At 41.3% G+C, this 25548-nt stretch overlaps 1 protein-coding gene across 2 annotated transcripts in view; it reads left to right on the forward strand.

Annotated features, from left to right (window-relative positions):
* Positions 1-25548, forward strand: part of LRCH1 (leucine rich repeats and calponin homology domain containing 1) — a 215353-nt gene that overhangs the window by 111174 nt on the left and 78631 nt on the right. For both annotated transcript variants that reach the window (XM_052649958.1, XM_052649957.1), the window contains exon 3: positions 21897-22023. In XM_052649958.1, coding sequence (XP_052505918.1) covers positions 21897-22023 — 127 coding nt within the window. The remainder of the gene's footprint in view (positions 1-21896; positions 22024-25548) is intronic.

Here is a 25548-nt window from a genome sequence, read left to right on the forward strand (position 1 = left end):
CCTGAGTAGCCATCACTCTTGTCAGTTGTGTTATCTTACTGTGGAAAGGATAGAACCTGACTAGCAGGGTTGGTGCTGTGTAACAAATATGGCAACCTTCAAGGAGCAAGATTCTCAGTAAACCAGGTATAGTATTAATTTATGATCGAGAATAATGTCACTTATATTTTAGAGTTTTTATTTGTTTGTTTGGTTTGGTTTACCACTGGTAGTTAGTTAGAAGTATTCTGCAGCTTTCTTTGTTGTCAAAAACGGGTTTCCTTTGCATTTCATTAGGACTGTATATCTTTTCCCTTGGGAGTGAAAAATAAATCCTAGTCATGTTTTTAAGTGGCCTTTATTTCATTTTTGGTAAATAAGATGTAGGCTATTATTATTATTACTACTAGAAGCTCAACAGAGCCAACTTTCATATTTTCCAGGTTTCTAGTTCATTTGAGTTTTCTTGTATAAGAACCATTCATACCATTTCTGCTGCAGCAGAATATTAATTACCTGGAATTGCCTGATGGAGCCAGCATAGTGATGTCTATAGATATGGCTTATTATCTCCCTAAAACATCTGTCTTCTAGTCCCAGCCCACATAGGGGAAATAACCCAAGAGCATATGTAGTTGGTCTGTTTATTTTACTTAGCTACCCCTGATACTTTCACCTCCAGCAGCCTGCTTGCAACAAGTAAATAGATTTAACTTTGCATTGTTGTACAGTATTAAATATATATACACTGAGAACCTTGGGGTAACAGATGACATATTTCTTCTGGCATGATATAAACTATAAAATTCTACAAATACTAGGGAATCTAATCTCAGCATTTATATTTTGCTTTAAAAGCAGTAATAAAATTGTTTTTGATAGGATGATTTTTATGTTGAGGCTAGTTGAAGGCAGAATAATGTTACTGTTCTCAGATGGTAGAAAGACTATATTGGAATATGAATCTCAGGAGTCTTTCAATTAAGAACAGAGAGAATTTATTGGAATTGTTAACGGTTGAAGTTGTGTTTGGCATATTGTAAACAGAGTTTTGTGATGTATTTCTAGGTAAAAGAAAGGAAAGAAGTAAAGGGGTCATTAAGCACCCAACTTTTTAAACTTTGTTTTCTTCTTATAATGGTCTCATTTCTCATTTGATTTAATTTCTCTATTTTTGGTCCCATTTATATGGTGGTGGTTTAGTCACTAAGTCGTGTCCGACTCTTACAACCCCATAGACTGTAGCCCACCAGGCTCCTCTGTCCATGGGATTCTCCAGCCAAGAATACTGGAGTGGGTTGCCATTTCCTTCTCCAGGGGATCTTTCCAACCCAGGAATCATTTATATAGGTTATTTTAATTTTGTTTTGGTTTTCTTTGCTCACATTTCCTAATTTAATATTACCATCTTTTAAGACGTATTCTGTAGTGTTGAATCATAACTCTTCAAAGGAATTGATAAATAAATGGAGGAAATTAAGAAAAATATATCTCTTACTTTTCAGAGATACTCTGAATATGTCAAGGTGTATAGAAAAATGTATGTGTCTCCTCTAAAATCTTTGAAAGTCTGGTGAGATATATATATATATATATATATGTGGTTTTCTTTGGTGATTTCTGTCACGTTTACTTTAAGAATGTAACCTGAAATAGCAACACTATTTAGCAGTTTTTAAGGTGAGCAGGAGATGGTCATCTTTTCTGTTCATTTATAAGGCCTTTAACTCCTGTTTGATTATTAGGTTTTTGAAATGAAAATTATAGGAATAAGACCTTTGGAACTGAGTTTTTTCTTTGTGGGAGAGATTTGAGGTAGAATGTTAACTTTGCCTAAATGGTTTATTGGTAGCTTCTGAAATGGTGGGTGACTGTCACATCTATTTATCTATAAATGTGTAATACAATAATATCTAGGAAATGCCAGTGGCATCTAGTTAAATTGTAAGTCTTCCAAGAGATGTTGAGTAATAACATCCCATGATAGTAGTGTTGTCTGTGTGAGTTCTTCCTGTCTTCAAGCTACCATCTCCACTCCCAGCCACCACCACCCCCACTCTGAAGGCAGCTGGTAACCAGAAGGAATTTAGAATGTTGTGCTTGTCTGTGATCATGACAGATGTCCCCTTCACAACAACCAGGGTTGGGCACTGTGGCCTCTTCGTGTCTTTCTCATGAAAACTTAAGTCAACAAAATAAAATGAATGGGTGTGGTAAAGAGGCATGGTAGAATTCTGTTGACTCCTGGCCTTCAGAGAGAAGCTGCCAATCCACTTCCTAGGAGAAGAGGCAAGATGCTCAGGATGCTGCAAAAAGTACTGCTTTGTAGGAGAGCTGCCGATCCCCTTTCAGTCCAGGTTTTGTGTGTGTATGTGTGTGAGATAATTACAAATTGGATATTATGCCAATGAAAAAAGCTCTTTTTCAATAGTCCATCTAATCGAGTGATTACTTTTTATTTGAAGTATAGTTGATGTACAGTATTAGATGTTACATGTGTACAACACAGTGAGTCACAATTTTTAAAGGTTGTGCTCCATTTATAGTTATTATAAAATATTGGCTATATTCCTTGTATGGTACAATATATCCTCATAGCTTTTTTATTTTCTAAACTCTGTTTATTTGGCTGTGCTGGGTCTTGGTTGCGGCATACGGGATCTTTGTTGCCATGTGCAGGTTCTTAGGCATCTGAGATCTAGTTCCCTGACTAGGGATAGAACCCAGGCCCCCTGCATTGGGAGCTTGGAGTCTCAACCACTGGACCACTGGGGAAGTCATGCTTATTTATTTTATACATAATATTGGGTGGGCCAAGAAGTTCGTTTGGGTTTTCCCGTAAGAAGAACCTGAACGAACCTTTTGGCCAGCCCAGTAGCTGCTGCCTGTTCATCTCCTAGCCCCGCATTGCCCCTCCCCATGCCCTCGTCCACAGGTAACCTCTGGCTTGTTTTCCATATCTGTGAATCTGTTTCTTTTTCATTATGTTCACTAGTTTTAGAGTCTACATGTAAGTGGTATCATATGGCATCTGAAAAGATATCTTCTAGAGAGAAGCATTTAATCAAATCAAGTGTTTAATCTAAACTGTAACTAATTTAGATGTGTTGGGGAAGTCAGTATACATTTCAGAAAATTAAGAAAATCCTGTAAATTACTTTTGAGTGCACAGTGTAGACTGGGTCAGATATAGCACGGTCTGAAATACCTTTAACGGATAGGCAAGCCAGCAAACTATATCCATAAATACCCCAAACACTTTCTTTTCCATAGTACACTTAGGATTTTTCCTCTTACTAACTAGAAAGAAAGAGCTGCTTGAGAAAATAAGGCAGAGAAACTGCTTTTCAAATTCCACAGATTTCATGTTTCTGTGCATAACATTAGACATGGTCTCACTGTATTTTTTAATTGTTTTCTTTTTTAAAATAAATCACATGGAGAAACTGCTGATTTGTGTGTGTTCCAAAACAAGAGACATGTCCTGTGAAGCCACTTTGAACGTATGGGAACCATTCAAAATTGATGACACCCTCTGGGATGCATTGCATATTCCAGCCGAGTAAACAGTCATAAATATTTGATGGCGTTGTGATGAAGCCAGTAGAGGTGATGGTGGTGGTGTGTCACTGCGTCTGTAGCTTCTTGGCTGGTAGGCTCTCTCAGCGGCATTATCTTTAAATGTCAAATGGCTGTTTGGTGCCAGCAACCCAATTCCCATCTTAGACTAGAGATGGGTTTAATTAGTACATGGAAAGAAAACCTTTATTGTAAAACACAGTTAAAAACACTTCAGTGTTTCCTATTTTTGCTCTCGCCGTAGAAATGTCCTGTTTGTGGAAAACATTACTTTATTGCTGTTTATGTAGTGCGCCTTTGAAGAAACTGGGCTTGTAATCTTTTCTTCTTGGTGTTTACAACAAAAGGGTATGTTGATTTAATATATGTGCCACTGTGTGTTTTCCTGTTAGAAAGTGTCTTAATCCAAGAAATGTGGCCAAGAACAATATAAGTGATTAAGCAAGACTTGTTCCTATATCGGAACAAACACTTTGAACCTGGTTTACACGGGAAGACCTCACAAAGTGTAAAACCTATTTTAAGCAGTTGGAGAGGTTGTTGTTGATGAGACTCATGAAGAAAATGTACCTTAGAAAGTTTTTAGAAGAACGCAGAGCAGAAAAGCTTTTGGCAAGTGTCTGGGTGTTGTGAATGAAACTAAGAATAGGGAGCTTAGCTTCAAAGTTTCATCTCAGAGATTTGGGGGAACAGAAGCTGCCCCCAAAAGGCGCAGAATTTGATCATAGTGTTTCCAGAACTCTTGGTTAGTGGTTTTACTTTTCTGGGGTGAAATGCAGAGCCAGGAACTGCTTTATTCATTAGAAGCCCTTTTCTCTGTCAGCATCTTAGGTATTACTTGTAAAGAAGGGGGCCGTCTCTTGAGCAGAATGTTATCACACCGTACAAGGAATCTTTTTTGGCTATTTTTTCTGAAGCCTGGCATCCTTTTTGGCTGTTAAACAATGTGCAGAAAGAGCCAGCTTCCTGATGGCTGTATATAACCTGTATCCCCACATTCCTTTGGGGGCTCATTTGGAGAATAATCTTTAATCCTCAGACTGTAGCTCTCTATCTGAAGGACTTGGGGGAAGCGTCCTGCATGCTAGGTTTGCCTTAGAAAGCATAGATTTTATAATTTTTGTTATGAACAAAAACTAATTTCATTGTTTCTAAGAATCTTAATTTTATCCCTGAGAAATACAGCTTCTCCTTGCATTGACCTTCCTGAAGAAACTCTCAATTACAGGATAGTATTTTTGTCTTTCTAGAAACAGAGAAAATGGGTGATGTCTTCTTAAACTGGAAAAAAGGAGAGAAGTTTTGCTCATTCAAGCTTGTATCACTCTTTCTTTTATGAAGATCATAGGAGCTTTTCTCATTCAGACTTGTATTGCTCTTTCTTTTATGAAAATCATATCTGGTTCAAAGGGGAAAGGGGAATATTTAGGTATATATATATACACTTTTATATATATATATACACACAGTTTTAGGTATATATATATATATATATATATATATACACACCTTTGGGTACACACACACACACACACACACACGTATTTGGAACTGGCCTTTGGTAACTGGGTTGTGCTTTGTGAAATGACTGATCAGCAGGAAGACACCAAAATACAATGAACCATGTTGGAATTTGGAAGTATCATCTTAAAATTTGAAAATGTTTTCCATAGACTGCTGGAGGGGGGCTGGTGCATGGGGATGACCCACAGAGATGTTATGGGGAGGGAGGTGGGAGGGGGGTTCATGTTTGGGAACACATGTAAGAATTAAAGATTTTAAAATTTAAAAAAAAATAAGTAAATTCAAAAAAAAAAAAGAAAGTGGTCATCAGAGGCACCCATCGCAGGAGCAGCAACTTGGGGTTTAAGCCTTGCCTTTTCTAATGTGTTTTCTGGGCATTTGTTTTTAAGGTGGAACCTTGAGGCAATAGCCCTTAAAATTTTTAGTTCATATTTATAAATTATTGTGCTGGGAAAGTTATTAGCATTGGTAGTTGAAGGGCTTTATTAAATGTGAATATGTTCATAATAGGTATTTCTTATCAGACTCCATTCCTGTTAGTATAGCCTAAGCTTGGCAAGACTTCCAAAAGGGATTTTTCCATTCTACATATCACCTGCTCACAGACGTGGTTTTAGATCAGTGTTTGTATTAAAAAAAAGAACAGAGGAACACAAAAGGGGCATTATGGCTTATGCTAGCTAGACTGCTGTCAGAATTTGTTGGGTTTGTTTTCAGTTCTGCTTCTGATCTTAATAAAATCTTTAAGATCTTTGTGCTGCAGATTTGCTTTCTGAAAATAGGATGAACACTCTCTCCCAATGCCCTGTATAAATTTTCTTGTTTATGTTCATTCTCAACGTTTTTTCTGTTAGCCCCAAATGAACATGCTGCAGATTACATTTCTATTTCTCATCAGATGGACCAAAGCTCTTTGAAACATTGCCGTTTCATCAACAACAAGCTTATAGTTCTTCCAAGAATGTTACAGTTTACCAAGTTTTATAACAGGTGTAGTAGATGAAAAAATTTTCACCATTGTCATCACCTCCGCCTCATCACTTCTTAATAGCTAAACATGATTGAGCTGTTACACTGTCATATTTGAGCCCTTCAACAACTCTTTACTTGAGATAGGAAATAGGAAAGTGATGCATCCCTAAAACACGTTATTTCATAAATAAGAATCGTGGGCATTAGGGAAGCTTATTTCTGTGGCCTTCACTGTTTGCTCAGCACTTTCCTGTTCTCATCTTGTTTGCTCTGCTGCATTCCATGCCCTTTGGACCATTTCAGAACTGTAAACATAGTTTATGAATTAAAACACATAGTTAGAGAATTTTCCAGTAGGCCAACCTAAATATTTAAATAAGGGAATTAAAAATATTCATGCTACTCTATCCATGCTTTAAAAATTTTTAATGCCTATAAATTTGTGCCTTTTTCCCTTTTTATTTTTTTTCAGAAGTCTGTTTTTTGTGTATGTTTTAAAATTTCAATAACTCTATTGATATTTTCTTTTCCATGAATTTCTGATACTGTCATATTTCCTTTGGTCTACTTTCTAATAGTTTTAGTCTTTTTTTAATTTAGGAGCTTCCAGTTATTGTTCTTTTCATATAGGAGCATTTAAGGCCCTGGGTTTCTATGTTTTTAGTGTTTTAGCACTCAAGTTTAGGTGATTCCTAGAAATTTTGATATATAGTATTTAAAAAAATCACTCCTTAATCATTTCTGATTTCCTGTATTTCGTTTTTGACCCATGAGTTTTCTATAGAATAGATTTTAATAGTTGTCTTTTAAAATTGATTTTCAGTTGCAGTACATTTGGAGGATGTTTTGTTTGACATTGTTTCTTTAGGTTGGTTGATATTTGCTCTATAGCCCATGCATAGTTAATTTTGTAAATATTCCACATGAACTTGGAAAGAATGTATGCTAAGTGTTGTGGACTGGATTCTAGTAAATCCACTAAGTGTAACTTACTGTTGCTTTTGCACCTCACTTATTTTAGGGGTTTGCTCTTTTATAGCCTGCATTCTTCAGTAGTGCATTCAGGGAGAGTATATAAGTGCAGCCTTTTTCTGAAATGACTTTCTTTACTCATTTTTAAGATTCAACTATTTGTATAAAATTTTCATTTGTATTAATATAAAGTTTTAAGTTGACAGCTCTTTTCTATTGTGTTTCAAAGATATTAGATTTTCTGGCCTCTGTTTTACGTTTGTAGAAAATCTATATTTTTTCATTTGATTTCTTCTCATATCTGTCTTTGGTGCTTCTGCACTTTATGCTGTGATATGTACAGAGATATATTATTTAGATTTATCTGACTGTACACTTAATTTTGCTTCCTAAGTCTAAAGATTCATGTCTTTCATAATTCTAAAAACAATTAGTTATTACCTTTTTAAATACTGCACCTTCCTCTATTTCTCTGTTACTTCTGTTTTTTTAGTGTATTCCCTGTTGGTTATATGTCAGACCTCTCATTCTGTCACATTTTTAGTCTCTTTGTTAGTTCTCATTTCTTTATATTTGGGTAATATTTTTTAAGCATGACTATGCCTTTAACATATCGAGAGTGAAAGTGCGGTAAAGTGTGAAAGCAGGAAAAATGGTAGTATCATGAGATTCCTTAATGGAAAAGAGTCTTAGCAATTGAGATGCATGGCCTAAGAACTGTGCACTTGACTCATTAGTGAAATCTGATGCACTTTCTTCTGCTTCCAGTGGGATACTTTGTTGGTTGCCTAAAAACAAATCGATACAGTAAGTTCCCTGCCTGCAAAACTTCAAGTCACTAACTTTCAAGTATGCGAACTTGGGTTCGCGTGTTCAGTCCTATGAATCGGTTGTGTGTCTGGTGCTCAGTCCCGTGAATCAGTTGTGTGTCTGGTGCACGTTGTCATGTGCCTGCATCCTCTACAGATGGCTGCAGTTTTGTGCACTCCACAGTACTGTGTAGGGTACAGTAGTACCATCTCCCGCCTCCTCCCCTTCCTCTAGTCCCTAGCTCTTCCTTCCTGTTTACTCGATGCCAGCCCCCGTATGCCAGCTGTTGTACTCTACTACTGTACTTTTCAAGGGCCTGTACGATAAGATTGAAAATGTTTTCTTTTTTGTGTTTGGTTTTTATGCATTATTTATGTGAAAGGCATTGCAAGCCTATTACAATGCAGTACCATATAGCCAATTGTGTTAGCTGGGTACCCAGGCTAACTTTATTGATTTTATGAACAAATTAGACTCAGGAATGTACTTTTGGAACGCTCCTCATTCATTTGTGAAGGACTCTATGGTGCTGAATTTCTTTGACTTTTTTTTTTTTAAATTATAAAACTTGATGAGAACTAGTCTTGTTCCTTTTGGCTTTATATTGAAGTTTGTGACAATTTGACTTCCTAATCTTCAATCTTGTCTTTGTTGAACTCTGCCCCACCCCCCCACCCCCTTTTTAAAAAATCTTGTCAGCATCCTCATGCCTTCGTCCCTGAAATTAGGGCTTGAAGGAAGTAGGTTTTGACTGCAGTGTGGAGGTCTAGTGGCCAAGCCAGGGTTCTGCTTTGGTTCTCTTTGCATTCTTACTTGCTTGTAGTAACAATTACAGTAACTGGACAAATACAGTTTTTGTAAGAGTTGTTTTTGAGAAAAAGAGACACAGTATTGGTTTCCTTGGGTTCCCAATCCAGATCTAAATGCATCACTTTATGTTCAAAAGCAATAAAACGTATGCTGTAGTGGCTAGAAACATTGCAGAATATGATGTTAAAAATATTATCCTATTTCTGAAAGGAATGCTTGTGCTCTAAGAACTTAGGAAGGAGAAATGTTGATAAAATAATGTAGCCAAGAGTTTCAGTGTATTTAATAGTCTCAAATGACATTTTTTTTCAGGGATGAGAAATAAAGTCAAGAATAAATATGTATTCTGTAGTTCTTTATCTACAAAGAGTTGAGGGATTGGGTGCTTAGGATTCAGGAGGACTCATTATGAAGAGGGCAGTTTATTCTGTAAGGCTTTGTATTTCGTCCTCTGTTATTTCTTGGAATACCTTTATACTGTCTGGAGCAGACGGACTGTCAGAACAGATGCCATGAGATGACCTCTCTGAATTCAGTTCAGTTCAGTCGCTCAGTCGTGTCTGACTCTTTGCGACACCATGAATTGCAGCACACCAGCCTTCCCTGTCCATCACCAACTCCTGGAGTTCACCCAACTCTTGTGCATCGAGTCAGTGATGCCATCCAGCCAACTCATCCTCTGTCGTCCCCTTCTTCTCCTGCCCCCAATCCCTCCCAGCATCAGGGTCTTTTCCAATGAGTCAACTCTTCGTATGAGGTGGCTAAAGTACTGGAGTTTCAGTCTCAGCATCAGTCCTTCCAATGAACACCCAGGACTGGTCTCCTTTAGGATGGACTGGTTGGATCTCCTTGCAGTCCAAGGAACTCTCAAGAGTCTTCTCCAACACCACAGTTCAAAAGCATCAATTCTTTGGCACTCAGCTTTCTTCACAGTCCAACTCTCACATCCATACATGACCACTGGAAAAACCATAGCCTTGACTAGACGGACCTTTGTTGGCAAAGTAATATCTCTGCTTTTGAATATGCTGTCTAGGTTGGTTATAACTTTCCTTCCAAGGAGTAAGCATCTTTTAATTTCATGGCTGTAATCACCATCTGCAGTGATTTTGGAGCCCCCCAAAATAAAGTCTGACACTGTTTCCACTGTTTCCCCATCTATTTCCCATGAAGTGATGGGACCAGATGCCATGATCTTAGCTTTCTGAATGTTGAGCTTTAAGCCAACTTTTTCACTTTCCTCTTTCACTTTCATCAAGAGGCTTTTTAGTTCCTCTTCACTTTCTGCCATAAGGGTGGTGTCATCTACATATCTGAAGTTATTAATATTTCTCCCGGAAATCTTGATTCCAGCTTGTGCTTCTTCCAGCCCAGTGTTTCTCATGATGTACTCTGCATAGAAGTTAAATAAGCAGGGTGACAATATACAGCCTTGAGATACTCCTTTCCCTATTTGGAACCAGTCTGTTGTTCCATGTCCAGTTCTAACTGTTGCTTCCTGACCTGCATACAGGTTTCTCAAGAGGCAGGTCAGGTGGTCTGGTATGCCCATCTCTTTCAGAATTTTCCACAGTTTATTGTGATCCACACAGTCAAAAGCTTTGGAATAGTCAATGAAGCAGAAATAAATGTTTTTCTGGAACTCTCTTGCTTTTTTCCTTATGCTTATTCTCTGAATGGTGAGATCCAAATAGCTAGAAGATTTGGGTCATTTTTGAGAGTTGGATCATTGGGAACTGTGTTGTCTTGTAATCTCAGCTTATCTACCTTATCCTCCTGAAATCAGGCAGTGTTTTTCTGAAACTCCACTTGGCAACTGGCAAACCTTTGCAGAAAGGGATGGGAAAATGATATAAGAAAATTGATCCATTCTACTGAGTGTGTAGTCCTTCTGTTCATAAAAAGAGAATAAGAGAACCAGAGAAAGTCTGCCTGCCAAATTCCCTAGGAGAAAAGAAGTTACTTATTTCCAACCACAGTGAATGCCATTAGCTCCATTAGAGTATAAGTGGAACATTGTTGTTGTTTAGTCGCTGAGTCATGTCAGACTCATTACAGCCCCATGGACTGTAGTTGGCCACTCTCTTCTGTCCTTGAGAGTTTCTAGGCAAGAAAACTGGAGTGGGTTGCAATTTCCTACTCCAGGAGATCTTTCAGACCCAGGGATCGGATCCACGTCTCTTGCATTGGGAGGTGGATTCTTTACCACTGAGCCACCACCATTTCCTAAAAATATATTCTATGGAAAAGCTTCTGTTGGATGATAACAGGTACACCTACTTAAGAAAAGTCCATGTATCATGCTATCAGAACTCTTCTCCTTTCTTTGGTGAAAATGAAAGTGTTAGTCACTCAGTTGTGCCCGATTCTTTGCAACCCCATGGACTGCAGCCCACCAGGCTCCTCTGTCCATGGTATTTCCCAGGCAAGGATACTGGAGTAGTTTGCCATTTCCTTCTTCAAGGGATCTTCCCAACAGGGATTGAACCCAGGTCTCCTGCATTGAGCTATAGGGAAGCCCCCTTCTTTGGTGAGGTCTGTGTATGAGCATCTCCTAGAAAGTGCTTTTCAGAACATCTGTTTCTAAACAGTGATTTAGCATAATGCTGTATCACCTAGAGAACTCTTTGGGAACTGACCTCATGCCTAAAAGAGAATGAGGTTAAAAAGCATATGCCTTAGTGATGTCTTGTTCAGAGGCCAAGGAATCTGTATGGACTGGATGTGTTGAAAGATAAGATGAAATGTGAGTAGAGAAGAGAAAGGCCCTGGGAAACACTATAACATACAGTGTGTTCACAGAGCTGCCACCCAGGCTGATTTATTCTTTATTTAGCACATTTAAAATATGTATTTATTTATTATTAATGATTATTAAAATAGGCTCCCCCGTCTCTGGGATTCTCCAGGCAAGAACACTGGAGTGGGTTGCCATTTCCTTCTCCAATGCATGAGAGTGAAAAGTGAAAGGGAAGTCGCTCAGTCGTGTCCGACTCCTAGAGACCCCATGGATCGCAGCCTACCAGGCTCCTCCGTCCATGGGATTTTCCAGGCAAGAGTACTGGAGTGGGGTGCCATTGCCTACTCCTTAGACTCACCTAAAGTGATTTTTTTTCTTCAAGTCTGAAACTGATGATTCCACAACAAACAGCTCAGTTTAAACTCTGTGCTAGGGATTATGCAACAACAGTGTATCCTGCTTGAGGACAGTTTCTCCTTCCTGAAAACCTGCTGGCTAATCCTGATATTTTAGAATGCATATTATGGGAGTGGGTCTAGTAGGATCTTTCTACTGTTAAATTCTAATCCTGTTATCCTAAAATGTAAATTGTGGGAGTGGGTCTGATAACATTTTCACAAACTTGAGACATTCTTTTGATTTATTGTAAACCACTCCGTTGCGGATACTAGTGAAGGGGGCGTTCTCCGTCCCCCTTCTGATGTCTGTGTCAGAAGCTTTCTGTGTTCCTTTTTCACTTTAGTAAAACTCTGCTACACAAAAGCTCTTGAGTGATCAAGCCTGGTCCCTGGTCCCGAAGCTCAGTCTTTGGGAGGTCACGAATCCAACATGGTTCACCCTAAGCTGTCGCTATTGATAACTGTGTATCAAATAGATAACTAATGAGAACCTGTGTGAAACACAGGGTACCACTCAGTGCTCCTATGGTAACCTAAATGGGAAGGAAATCCAACAAAAAGGGGATATATGTATGTGCTGCGCTGTTCTGTCACTTCAGCCGTGTCCGACTGTTTGCGACCCTATGGGCTGTAACCTGCCAGGCTCATCTGTCCCTGGGATTCTCCAGGCAAGAATGCTGGAGTGGATTGCCATGCCCTCCTCCAGGGGGCCTTCCTGACCCAGGGGTTGAACCCAGGTCTCCTGCACTGCGGGCGGATTCTACACCCACTGAGCCACTTGGGAAGCCTGAATATATGTAAACGTATAGCTGACTCACTTTGCTGTACAGCAGAAACTAATACAACATTGTAAAGCAGCTATAGTCCAGTAAAATTTTTAAGAGTCACTAAATTTTTAAACGCAGTGAAGAAATATTGGTTGCTCCAACACTTTTAAAATACCTGATCCACGTTCAAGTCGGAGGTAGGGGATCACAGCTCAGAGGGATGTGGCCTGTCTTGGTAGGAGTTACACTTTAGCATTCGTGTACATTTCACATTGTATCAGTGCACTCAGGCAGCACAGCACTCAGTAGGTGTAAAAACTAACTGGATTCCTTTTAACATTTGACACCATAGCATCTTCTTTCTTTGGTTTGATCACATGGTTTCTTGCCCACTCTTCTCCTCCTTTCTGTCTCTTCTCTATTCCTGTGTCTGGATGTTCTTTCTCTTCCTTCACCTAAATGCTGCTGCTGCTGCTGCTGCTGCTAAGTCGCTTCAATCGTGTCCGACTCTGTGCGACCCCATAGATGGCAGCCCACCAGGCTCCCCCATCCCTGGGATTCTCCAGGCAAGAACACTCTAGTATTCCCCAAGACTCCATCTTTGGTCCCTAAATCTTGTCTCTCAGACCTCATGCCTTATGTGTGTGTGTCCAGTACATTCTCTGTCACTTTGACTTATTTTAACACTAGTCCTCATTTTCCCAGTTGACTAAAATCCAGTTTTTCTTAGATGCCTTTCAGTGCCTCAAAATTGAACATGTGTTAAACTGAGCCTATTCTTTTCTTTCCCAAATCAGTGTATTTGGAACCTTGTTCCTGGCCATGCTCCTACGGCTTTTCTCTGGACCCCCACCCCCCAGCTTGGAATCTCAGAGACTATCTTTGACCCTTTGCTCCATTGCTTTTTATATGAAACCAGTTATTGAATCGCCAGCCTAGCACCTCACTCCATCTTGCTTAAAATCCAGAGGCCTTTTCCTACTGCTTTCTTGGTTTGCCTTTATTATTTTTTAATTAATTTATTTTAATTGGAGGCTAATTGCTTTACAATACTGTAGTGGTTTTTGCCGTACATTGACATGAATCAGCCGTGGGTGTACACGTGTTCCCCATCCTGAACCCCCCTCCCACCTCCCTCCCCATCCTGTCCCTCTGGGTCATCCCAGTGCACCAGCCCTGAGCGCCCTGTCTCATGCATCAAACCTGGACTGGTGATCTATTTCACATATGGTAATATACATGTTTCAGTGCTATTCTCTCAAATCATCCCACCCTTGCCTTCTCCCACAGAGTCCAAAAGTCTGTTCTTTACATCTGTGTCTCTTTTGCTGTGATTTGCCTTTATTTTTTATTCCAAAGTAAAATGAGCAGAGGCTATATTGTGTTGAGGGAAAACTACAGACGTTGACCTGAAGCCCAACCTGCCTGATTTCATATCTTAGCACAGAGTGACTCATTAGTTAGACAGCTTGAAGCAAGTGGTTTAAATTCTCTGAACAACCTAGTTTTGTGTCTGAAAAGTGTGTGCCCGTGTGCTCAGTTGCTCAGTCGTGTGTGACTCCTTGCGACCCCATACGCTGTAGTCTGCCAGGCTCTGTCTGTGGGATTTTCCAGGCAAGAATACTGGAGTGGGTTGCTGTTTTCTCTTTCAGGGGGTTTTCCTGGCACAGGGATCAGACCCGTGTCTCCTGTTCTCCTGCGCTGGCCGGCGGATTCTTTACCACTGAGCCACAGGGGGGCCCCTGGTCTGAAAAGTAAGGGGATTTGATACTTTATTATAGGATTATTGCGAATACAGATAAGATGATAGTTGTCCTGCCTAGCACAATGCCTTATCCGTAAGAACCACCCAAGAAAAGTCCATTGAATTGTTGAATGAAGTTTGTAGCATGCTTTGTCTAACGAATTCCAATGTGGGTTAAGAAAAATAGTAGTAAGAGGTCTTGAGTATTTGAGTCAAGTAAGTGGATTTTATAGTATTTTTAGGAATGAGGCTATGTTGCTGATTTATTGGGTATTAGAGCAGTTAAGTTGAACTGTATTATTATTGACTGTCATGAGGGAAGCTTTCTGAAGGCTCACTTCCTTAGAAGGACACATGGGAAGAAAAGGGTGTACAGAGACTTATATTCCTACAAGTCTACCTGTATCAAACATTCAAAAATTCCTGGAAATAGATAGAGAGGCTCACATCTTCAAATGATAAACAAAGATGTTCAAGCACTTTAAATTTTATTATGAATATGTTTTGTTAACTCGGTGTCCCTGGGTATAAGTTGATCTGGGCAGCCAGTTCTCATTTAAATCAGTGTCAATAGCCTTTTCCTTTTTAACAGGGAAAAATGTTAAAGTAAAGAAAAATGTATTTCCTTGGTTTTGGTGTGGAGTGGCAGAGAGGAGAAGGCAGGTAACTGAGGCGCACCTTCTTGAGAGCAGAAAGGTGGCGTCCATTCTGCATGGAAGATGGTTCTCGAAAGTGGGAGAATTTTCTTCAGTGCTGATACATCTTTCCCAGCCACTTAGGGATCATTTCCCTGGTTGCCAGCGACAATGTTTTACAGAAGGCTATGGCCTCTATACTCTTAATACTTAAAACCTCAAATCCATGTTGTTGCCTCTGGAGGTGTCTGGCCAATTAATATTCTTGCTGGTGTCAGGTTGCAGAGTTCTCGTTGAAATTCAAAACTTCCTTGGTTTTGAACATTTAGCTCCATTTTAGAATGAAGGAAGGACATGATCAATATTATAGAGGAAACTTAAGGAATAGTTGTTAGAGCCTTGTCGTTTTAGAGTTGAAGAGCTCTTAGAAAAAAGGAGAGGAAGTAACTGAGAAAGGGACAAGTTATCAATAACTGTACTCTGAAATCTAATTACAGACATTAGTAGTGGTTGCTAACCATTAGGGGTGTCAGAAACCAGAATATTTTAAGCAAGGGTTTATTTATACTCAAGAGGAGGCTGATGGCTGTTATTGTGGGAAACCAGTTCAGTTGCAGAAGCCAAATATGGTGCAGGTATGCACAGCAAAAATGCACAGCGAAATGGCTGGTGCAGCAATTTGCCTGAATTTTGAACTGCTTTTTGTTTCCTCCTTTTCTTTTAGTTTTCTGAAGTTCAGTTTTACCTTCTCAGAGCATGGCCCTTATTGTGGAGGGTGTGAAATGGATTGGTGTAGTGTTCAAGAACTGGTTTAAGATTCACTTGAAATGATGACCCTCTGTTTCTAGTTTTGCAGCATTTTAAGTTTTCAAGTGATTGTCATCCTCACGTGGTAGGTAGCAGAACTCCTTTCAAAGTTAGCTGTAAATATAGACTCCCAGATTTTATGCGCATGCAGAGTTTCACATTTCTATCTAAAAATACCATGTAAAATATTATTAAAATTAAATTATATTTGTAGAATTTATATTTTTAAAATTAAAGTTGACCAAGATATCTCCAGGCCACTTAAAGCCAGGATCTGGTTGCTGTTGGTCATTGGCTCAGGCATGTGAGGATGGTGGGAATGAAGGGGGCGGGCTGGCCACGAGGGGAAGTATTAAGTCACTTGGGGAAGTGAGGGTGAGAAATTTTGCTGTGGTGGGTTTTCAGAATGAACCAAGCCGGAAAAAGGAAGTCGTTCTCTATGGGTATTGTTCACTGTTGTGTGGACATGAAGACAATTAACAGCCAAGTGTCATATACACAACAGAAAAAAACGTTACTCTGCCTTTGATGAAAGGGGAACAGGGTATGCAGAAAGAACATAAAATTAAGAGAGGTGTTCTGTGCAAGAGGAAGCTTACTTGGCTCAAGTGAAGTAGCTGCTTTTCACTGCAGTTCAGGCACAGACAGTGCATTCAGAGAAGCAGTTATATACAGTAACTCCTGCGTCCTTGTTTATTCCTTTCCTTCACGGAGACTCACGTCGGGTGAGCCTGGGGCATTCTCACCATGAGACCGACCCTGCTTTCTTTGTGTCCTTTAGCTGCATACTGTGACATTTTCTTCATAGGTTTGTGATGGTTAGTGATTTCACATCATTATTTCTGTTCCTTTTTGGAATGTGTGTGTGTTCAGGCTCAGTGGTGTCTGACTCTTTGCGACCCCATGGATTGCAGCCCGCCAAGCTCCTCTGTCCATGGAATTTTTCAGGCAAGAATACGGGAGTGGGTTGCCGTTTCCTTTTCCAGGGGATCTTCCCAACCCAGGAATTGGAACTATGGCTCTTGCATCTCCTGCATTAGCAGGTGGATTCTTTACCACTAGTTCCACCTGGGAAGCCCTGGAAACCAAGTAGTAAACAGAGATGATGATCCCTGGGTATTCATGTTCTTCCAGAGAAATGACAGGATCCTAGAGAAGATGGGAGGGAGAAGGTCCGTTGTGTGATGACACGTTTTAGTCCTGGTTCTCCAGGCTGGAACAAGTAACTTGGTTTGTTTTGGTATGAAACTTTATAGCCCAGCCTGGTTCTCCACAGCATGCCTTTGAATGGTCATCTTCAATTGGCTTACGTTTTTAAAAAATAGAACAAGAAGCCATATTTTACCAGTGGCTGAAATTTTAGCAATCAGGAAATAAAATACATGGCTAAAACCTAATTCAGTTCTTTTTGATCCCTCCCATTGCTTTTGCCACATTAGTGGTGTTGGGTATGGTTTAACCTTTATGTACAGATTAGGTATTGGGCCAAGTACTTTTATATCCATAAACTAATACATCATATTAGGTAAGTATTATTACCTATGTTTTATGGATGACAAAGCCAGCGAGGTTAGTTACAGAGACGATTATAGTAGAGATGAGATTTGAACCCAGGTTTTCTCCACAGTTAGTGACCTCTTTACCAGTTGCATAGGTGAATCTGTTATAGAAATCTTTCTATAAATAATTTTCTGTTAAGTGAAAATTCCATGTTTCATGTTGAAGTGAACCCATTCACTTACAAAAAAGATACATTCCAGTAGAATAAAAAATGTATATGCTGCCTGATAATAAAATCACATGTATATAGCCATGTTTTTATCATCACATACATTAAGGAAAATAACTGATAAACCAGTAATAAATAATGTCAAATACCAAAATTAGATCTGAACGTATTGATATTAATAAGGAAGGCCATAGTCAAAAATGTATTAAAATAAGACTCTGAAAGAAGCCATACAGAAGTGACTTGGTTTGTGAATTCTTTAATTTAGGAATTAAATGAAGGGAGTGATACTTGAAGAGAAATTTAGCCTGCAGACTTAGGCTATCAGAAACATTCAGATTATGGTGAGCTGCCTTTTTTCATCCTGAAATGGGGAAACAGATCATTAAGTCTGGGAAGAAGTCATTTGGCTGAGAAAGATGACGACAAAGCCTTAGCAGTAGTCACCGACTCGCAGGGCCCACTGCCCTCCTGCCCCGTGCCCCCCGCCCCTCCTCACGCCATCGTCCACCTTCATCATCTCCATCTCGGACGCCAGGTCCACCCAGCCCGGACAGGGAGAGAGACGGGAGGCGCTGGGCAGCCCTTGCTCTGAGATGGCAGCAAGGCCCAAGCCACCATGGCCGAGTCTGTAATTTCTACTTCTGAATAAGTGGCCCTCTTTTCCCCCATTAATTTACTGTTTTGTAATGAGTGAGTGTAAAAAATCGTTTTTTTTTAATATTGCTTTCAGATGTGACTCCAGGCTGGATTTGAAAATAAATGTTGGCCGTTACCTTATCGGATGCTGTTACGGCCTTATTTTTAAACCCCCTTTCCTCCGAGGGCCTGTTCAGAGTGCAGAGGGCTGCCGTAGACAAGTGGGGGCCGGGAGGGTGGGTTGTGGCCTGAGGCACTTATTTGCTTGAGAAAAATTGCTGCCAGATGAGTGGTTTTTAGAAAGCTCTGGCTGCTGATGTGGTCTTTAGTAGGGAGAGGATTAAAGGAAGTGCAGTTTCTCCTGTTCTTTATAAATATTTGCTGGAGAGCTAATGGGTTTTCGTGTGCCTGTGTATTTCCTTTTTCTATTGGGGAAATTACCAGTAATACAGCAACATCCTGTGATAAAATATACGGAGTACAGGCTGAGGGAATGGATGGATGAAATAGAGGAAATGTGCCCCGGGCCTGTGGCACGCCGTAGTATGACTAGTCCTGGCATCTTGATTTGCTTACAGGTGATTAACGATAGTATAAATAGAGGAATGTGTAGGGCATAAATAAATAGGCTCTTCCATCAGCTGCTTTTAGCAGAAAAAGCATTCATCCCCATCAAAGAAACCACAAATGCTCTCCCAAGCCTAAATTTTATTTTCAATTAGTTACCCAGCCTGGAAGAATGCCAGTGGGAATAATCCCATGTAACTTCAAATGCTCCCGTGTCTGAAGGAACAGAGCCTTCATCACATCGCTTAAATGGTATATAGACGCTCTGCCAGTGCCATACCTGCTAATCTGATTAGATGCCTGCATTGAGGTAGTGAGACTGGGAATACTGTAAATCTGAGTTTCCAGGCAGACAAACACAGGAAAGATCTCCAACTGTAATCGCTGATTCTGTGGAAAATAGGAGCGTAGAAACTTCTAAAAATACTTACCTTTGTTCTCCTTATCCTGTCTTCAAAGGGGAGTTCAAATATGGCTCCAAAATGCAAGGATTAGCTTACTATGTTTTAATTTACCAATCCTCACTATGTGAAATTATATATTAATAAATATTTTAAACCACAAATTGCATTCCAAAATATTTACTTGTTGCCTTTTAAGAAGGGGCTTCCTGGATGGCTCGGCGGTACAAGATTCCGCCTGCAATGCAGAAGACGCAGGAAATGTAGGTTCGATCCTTGAGTCAGGAAGATCCCCTGGAGAAGGAAATGGCAACCCACTCCAGGATTCTTGCCCAGGAAAATGCCATGGACAGGAGCCTGGTGGGCTACAATCCATAGGATCGCAAAGAGCCGGACACGACTAAGCAACTGAGTATGGATGCATTCTTTCCAGAAGGAGTGTGAACAAAGCTTGAAGAAGGCTCTCCCAGCAGGGCATGTGGAAGGCCCCCTCCTCCAGCCAGAGGAACGCTGCTGGGTTCCTACAGGAGTGCGAGGGCAGCAGGAGGGCTCTGAGGGCAAGAATCACAGGCTGGCAGCCCTGGTCCCTTTGTCAGGTGCCCCCACACAGCAGGAGAGAGTGTCAGGGCGAGCCCACCACCCCAGTCCAGCCTGTTATCCTCGCCGGCGGAGCTAAGAGCTCTCTGGTCCTTCTGGTGCCAGGATACAGCCCCCAGGCTCTCACTCTCCTCCCCTCTTTGCTGGACCCTCCTAGAGAAGGCCGTGCCCCTCTCTGGAAACAGCTTTCTTTGTAGGCCTGCACAGTGGAGAGACGATACGGCTGTACGTTTTCCTGCTAAACCCTGGTTACCTGGCATCGGGCACCTGGTCAGGGTGGTCGCTGGCGGGCACCCAGATTGGAGAGGTTATTTTGACAGCACAACCCCTGCTTTTTCTGAGCCCATAAGTTAGAGACACCCTTTGACTAACCAGCTACCCACCCCCTCATACGGTAGGGTGAGGAAGTAAAAGATTCAGTTGAAATATAACATGGAAAAGTGCACAAATCTAAGTGTACATCTTAATGAATTTTCACAAGTAGGAACACCCATGTAACCAGTATCCTAGTGAAGTTTCCTTTTATAATGATTTCTTCCTTAATTATAGAAGCAATTTGTAGGAATTTTTGAAAAATACAGCAAGGTATAATAAAGAAAATACAACCTGTGCATTGTACCTATTCCCCCTAAAATGATCACTGATTAACATTTTGGTGTGTTTCCAGCCTGTCTGTTCCTCTCATACACACACAAAGATATATATATATATATATATGCATGTCCATAAATACACACACAGTCCTGCAACCTCTGAAGCTTCATACATGTGTGTGTGAATAAACACAGAAGTTACAAATAATTGCAGTAACATGCATAACCTCTGAAGCTTCATACATGTGTGTGTGAATACACACAGAAGTTCCAAATAATTGTAATAACGTGACCTACAGATTTGTAGATACTCAACTGTCTGGTGGTTGGCTTCCTCAGCAGAGTAGCCAAGATATAAGGGGAAACGAAAAACCATTTGTCTCCTTACTCGATAGCAGGAAAAGAGCTGCGTATGGTGGAGGGGATAAATAGATGGCTGACACACACTTATGGGTGATTCATAGGTTTCATTTATTCAGTATTTTCCTGCTCTCTCCTAGCACTGACGATAGGAAGTGTAAAGACTTCTTAATGCAGACCATTAAGTAGAGACCTTTTCGTGCAGAGCAAGAGTGAGACCTGGACTCACATTTTTCCGGCTCCTCCGTGAAACTGAACCCCTTTTGGCTCTAGCTTCACTTTTACCAAAAGGCCAACTTTCCTTTTTCTTTTTTTAATTAGCTCTCTCACAGATAGCCAAGCAGAATTTAACCACAGAGCTCTTGCTTTAACAAAAGGAAGCGGAATCACAATGTTGGAAATGGGCCCAGTGGTTTTGTGAGTTGCAGTGAAATGATCTTCCCCATCATGACGAAGATGGATGCGATGGTGCGTCACTGCACTGAAAAGCTGGGGGCCTTGGTGGTCGCTGAGTCTCCGCTCACACTCTGGGGAAGGGAACAGTTGGCACCAGCTTCCCGTGGCTCTTGGTTGAACAGCCTGTGCTGTCCATCTGCTTTCGGGCTGGCCAAGTCTGCAGGGGGCTTGATAGGGTCCCTCGTGCTGAGAGAAGCTGCCTCCATCAGAACTGCCTGCCGTTCTCTTTTTTACTTATTTTTAAATTTTTTGTTTTATTTTTGTTTTGACTGCAGTATGCAGAATGTGAGATCTTAGTTCATCTGGGATCGAACCTGTGCTCCCTGTATTGGGAGTGCAGAGTCTTAACCCCTGGACCTCCAGGGAAGTTCCTGCCTCTCGTCTTTTAATGTCTTTCATATCCTTATGCACTGGGGATTTGAATGTTTACACATTTAGAAAGTTTATTGGACTTTTTATATTTGCAAAATGTTTTCTTAGATCACACCTTTCTCCTTGGTTGTTAAAAAACATGTTCACAGGAGCATCCATGGTGGTCCAGTGGTTAAAACTTCACCTAGTTCAGGGAGCGTGGGTTCAATCCCTAGTTGGGGAGCTTAGATCCCACAGGCTCCCCCCCAAAAAACAAAAGCAAAAAAAAACATAAAATAGAAGCAAGCAACAGTGTAACAAATTCAGTAAAAGCTGAATAGTCCATATCAAGGGAAAAAAAATCTTTAAAAAGACAGTACGAGTCGAAAGGCATTAAAAATAAATATGTTCACAAACAGTAGGAAGTAGCCTGCACGTTTACCAAAGTTCTTATGTTTCTTTGCAGTCGGAATCAGCTGTCTGCTCTGCCGGCCTGCCTGTGTGGTCTCCCTCTCAAAGTCTTAATCGCAAGTAACAACAAACTTGGATCGCTGCCTGAAGAGATAGGTCAGCTCAAACAGTTAATGGAGTTGGTATGTTACTGATTTTTCAGATGCCCTTCTTGTTTGTTTGCTAATCATAGCCCATCAAGGTAATCAGAAAGACTTCTTCCTACAAGGGGTCAAGGAGAAGATCATGTTGTTGGAGGCCTGTATATGATAAAGACATTAAGTGGGGAAGGGAATAATCATGGCTTTGCTGTGACAAGGAGTTCCTGAAATTTACCGGTTTCCTGTAGTTTACACTTCCTGAAGTTTGCAGGATTTACAGTTCCTCAGGTTCACAAATTACGCTATGGTAGTTAGACCACTCTTTTTTTCAGATTGGATAAGTAAGTTTGTAATGAAATATGGATACACTGGCAAAATAATCTGCAAATTAATTAGTAGGCCACACTTTGTGAAGGTGTATAATTAAGTCAGAAAGAACAGAGTGCTCTGATTCTGTAAGGATTTTAGTAACCATTGCCCCCAATTGATGTGACTTTAGAATGTGACCATAACCCCAGGGATAAGAAAGAAGAGCAAATTATAAATAGGCAGAGATGGGTTGGAAGTATGTACCTGAGGCCAAGAGGTCAGCCTTTTCACCACTAATCGAGTTACTGACCTTGTTTCTAAAAGGGGAAAAGAGTGAGTTCTTTCTCGACTTCCATTGAGCTAAGGTATCTTGGGTGAATGAAGAGGCGAGAATAAGCAACTGGGCTCAACCATAATCATCACAATTTATCCTCCAACAAGAGTCCTTGTTGTCGTCCAGTCACTCGGTCATGTCCAGCTCTTTGCAACTGTCTCTGTGTTAAGCACAAAGCAGGGTGTTCTGATTACAGTCATGAAAAGGGCACAGTACCTTCCTTGAATCAGACTCCAATCTAGGGCACTGATGGCCCATAACTTTTCTCTTGCATGCCAGTTCCAGTGAATTTCTTTGTGGCTACCTGGAACACTGGGGTGATGGCTTATGGGGCCCAGATAGAGCGTGCTGGGACTCCACGGTCAGGTGTGTGTCTGGAATTGGCTCAGAAAGGAGCGGCACCCATGTCACGTACGTATCCACTTTGACTTTAGGGAAGAAGTGAGTAGTTGCGGTATAAAGGCAACAGAACTCTACAAAGAGTGCCTTTTTCTGTGACAGCAGAATCTGAAGCTCATGCCCACTAGCTCACACCAAGAGCTAGGAGTCACATCACTGGTACCACGGCATCTGGTCAGGGATTATGAGTGACCAGCAGAAGACACTGGAAAGGTATTGAGAAGCGTGGTGGCCATTGGTTTTCTTACTCAAGCTTTCCATACTTCTCTGTACAGTGGAGAGGTTGCCTCGCCCACAGATCCCAAGGTTAAATGTTCTTAAGCTAAAGTATTTAGCAGGACCTGCTAGCATGTTTCAGCCCTGATGTCTGAGTGAGAGAGACGAGATCTGGATCCAGTGTCCTCTCCTGACCTGGTCAGCGATGCCCAGGGCCTTCGGCCATGCTGCTTGGACATGGCTGCTTGACTGCCGCCACCTAGAGGGACGATTCCGAAAGAAGACAGATATTAATTTGGGCGGATACACTCCTACAAAGTCTCTATTACAAGAAGTAAGTGCTTGGCCTGGGGTCTGATTGATTCAGTCCTGGGTTGAGAATGGTTTGTACGGGAAGAGACCTTTGAGAGTCTCCTTACGTAAGTCCAGGTAAGGGACAGACTTGTGAGCACTTTTGAGCATATCACTGTTTCTGCAAGGACTGTTTCTTCCTTCTCTTCTTTGCTTGGTCAGTTTTTAGCCAAATTGATCTCACTTCCTCCAAAAATCCTTCCCAGATTCTCCAAGCCAGAGTAGGGTGCTCCTAAGGCCAGCACTGTCTACATAGCACGGAATTTTCGTGGAACCGCATTTGTCTTCTCACTTGGCGTTCCCTAGGTCAGTACCCACTAAACCCAGAAAGCTGCTTTAGCACCGGATCAGCATGTTACTTGTTGTATCCCAGTGCTTAAGACAAGACGTTGTTGTTTAGTCATCACGTTGCATCTGACTCTCTCTGATCCTATGGACTATAGCCCTTCAGCTCCTCTGTTCATGCAGTTTTCCAGGTGAAAATACTGGAGTGGATTGCCATTTTCTTCTCCAGGGGAATCTTTCTGACCCAGGGATCAAACCCACATCTCCTACACCAACAGGATTTTTTACCCTTGAGCCACCAGAGAAGCCCCTGACGCAAGATTGACATCCCCAAAACATGATTGCTAAGGGCTACTATTAGGTCGGGGAGAGTGGGCCAAGAAGGTGGCTTGGGTTAGATTGGGAAGACTCCCACGTGCCATGCCAGTGAGGGGTGACTCTGTCTTTCAGTCCAAGTTAATTCAGAAGTTTCCATATTAACTGATCCCAGAAAACAAAAAGTATACCAAAAACACTTGGGATGAAACTGAGAGTTATATGCCTTTAAAAAAAAATGCTTCTTTTAGGATTCTGATAAACACCCAAATCTAAGTTTACTAGAATTTGGATTAGGTCTTGCCAATCCAGTGTGAATAAGGAGCTGGGTTTTTTCCACTGCCCAGGCTCCCATGGAGTGGATGGGTGGCAAGTCGGTGAGGTCAGTCTTTGGCAGCCAGCGTATGTTTCGGTCCTGCTGCACCCGGGCTTAAGCTGACAGCGTGCCCGCCCTCAGCTGTGTGGCTACCGGCCTGCTCATCCGCTGAGAGGGGGCACACGTATTGAGTCCTGGAGCCAGCCCCACACGGAGCAGGGCTTTCCTGGGGTATTCTTGTCAGCTGCTGAGCTGGCATGCGGCAGAGGTGGAAGACCACCGTCTGCAGCCTCAGGGCACACGAGCTGCTGGCTGGCTGTAAGGGGGTGCTTTGGGGCTTTTCTTTGCTCCTGGACCGGAGCCCAGCTCCCGAGAAGGCCGCTCTTGCTTCCTGGATCCAGCACCGTCATCAGCCCCCTCCTTGTGTCTTTTCTCCACTAGCAATAAACTGTTGAACCCCTGAGCTCTGGAATGTGAGAGCCATAGGGGTTTTTTTAAAGACATCTAGTCCAAACTTTGAACATCTTGCAAAAGGAGAAATCCAAGGCAGGGACATCGTGAATGACGCCCGGAAGGTCACCCTGGTGTAGCTGACTTACAACCCAAACAGAAATGCACTCACCCAGCACGGTTCTGTGAAAAGACCATGCAGGCAGCAAATGTCATTTTATTTTTTGTTTTTGCCTTAAAAAAAAATATTGGGATATAGTTGATTTACTACTTTTTGCTGTATGGCAAAGCGAATCAGCTGTACATATATCCCCTCTTTTTAAGGTTCTTTCCCTATATAGGTCATTACAGAGCACTGAGTAGAGTTCCTTGTGCTGTACAGCAGGTCCTTATTCGTCATCTATTTTCTATTTAGTAGCGTGCACCTATCCCAGTCCCAGTCTTCCCGTGTATCCATCCTCCCTTTTCCCCCTTGGTAATCATAAGACTGGTTTTTACATGTGTGACTCTATTTCTGTTTCGTAAATAAGTTCACTTGTACCATTTTCTTTTTTAGATTCCACATATAAGTGATATCACACGATATTTGTTC

Source organism: Budorcas taxicolor, chromosome 12, assembly GCF_023091745.1.
Source record: "Budorcas taxicolor isolate Tak-1 chromosome 12, Takin1.1, whole genome shotgun sequence".
In the NCBI taxonomy this organism is placed as follows: domain Eukaryota; kingdom Metazoa; phylum Chordata; class Mammalia; order Artiodactyla; family Bovidae; genus Budorcas; species Budorcas taxicolor.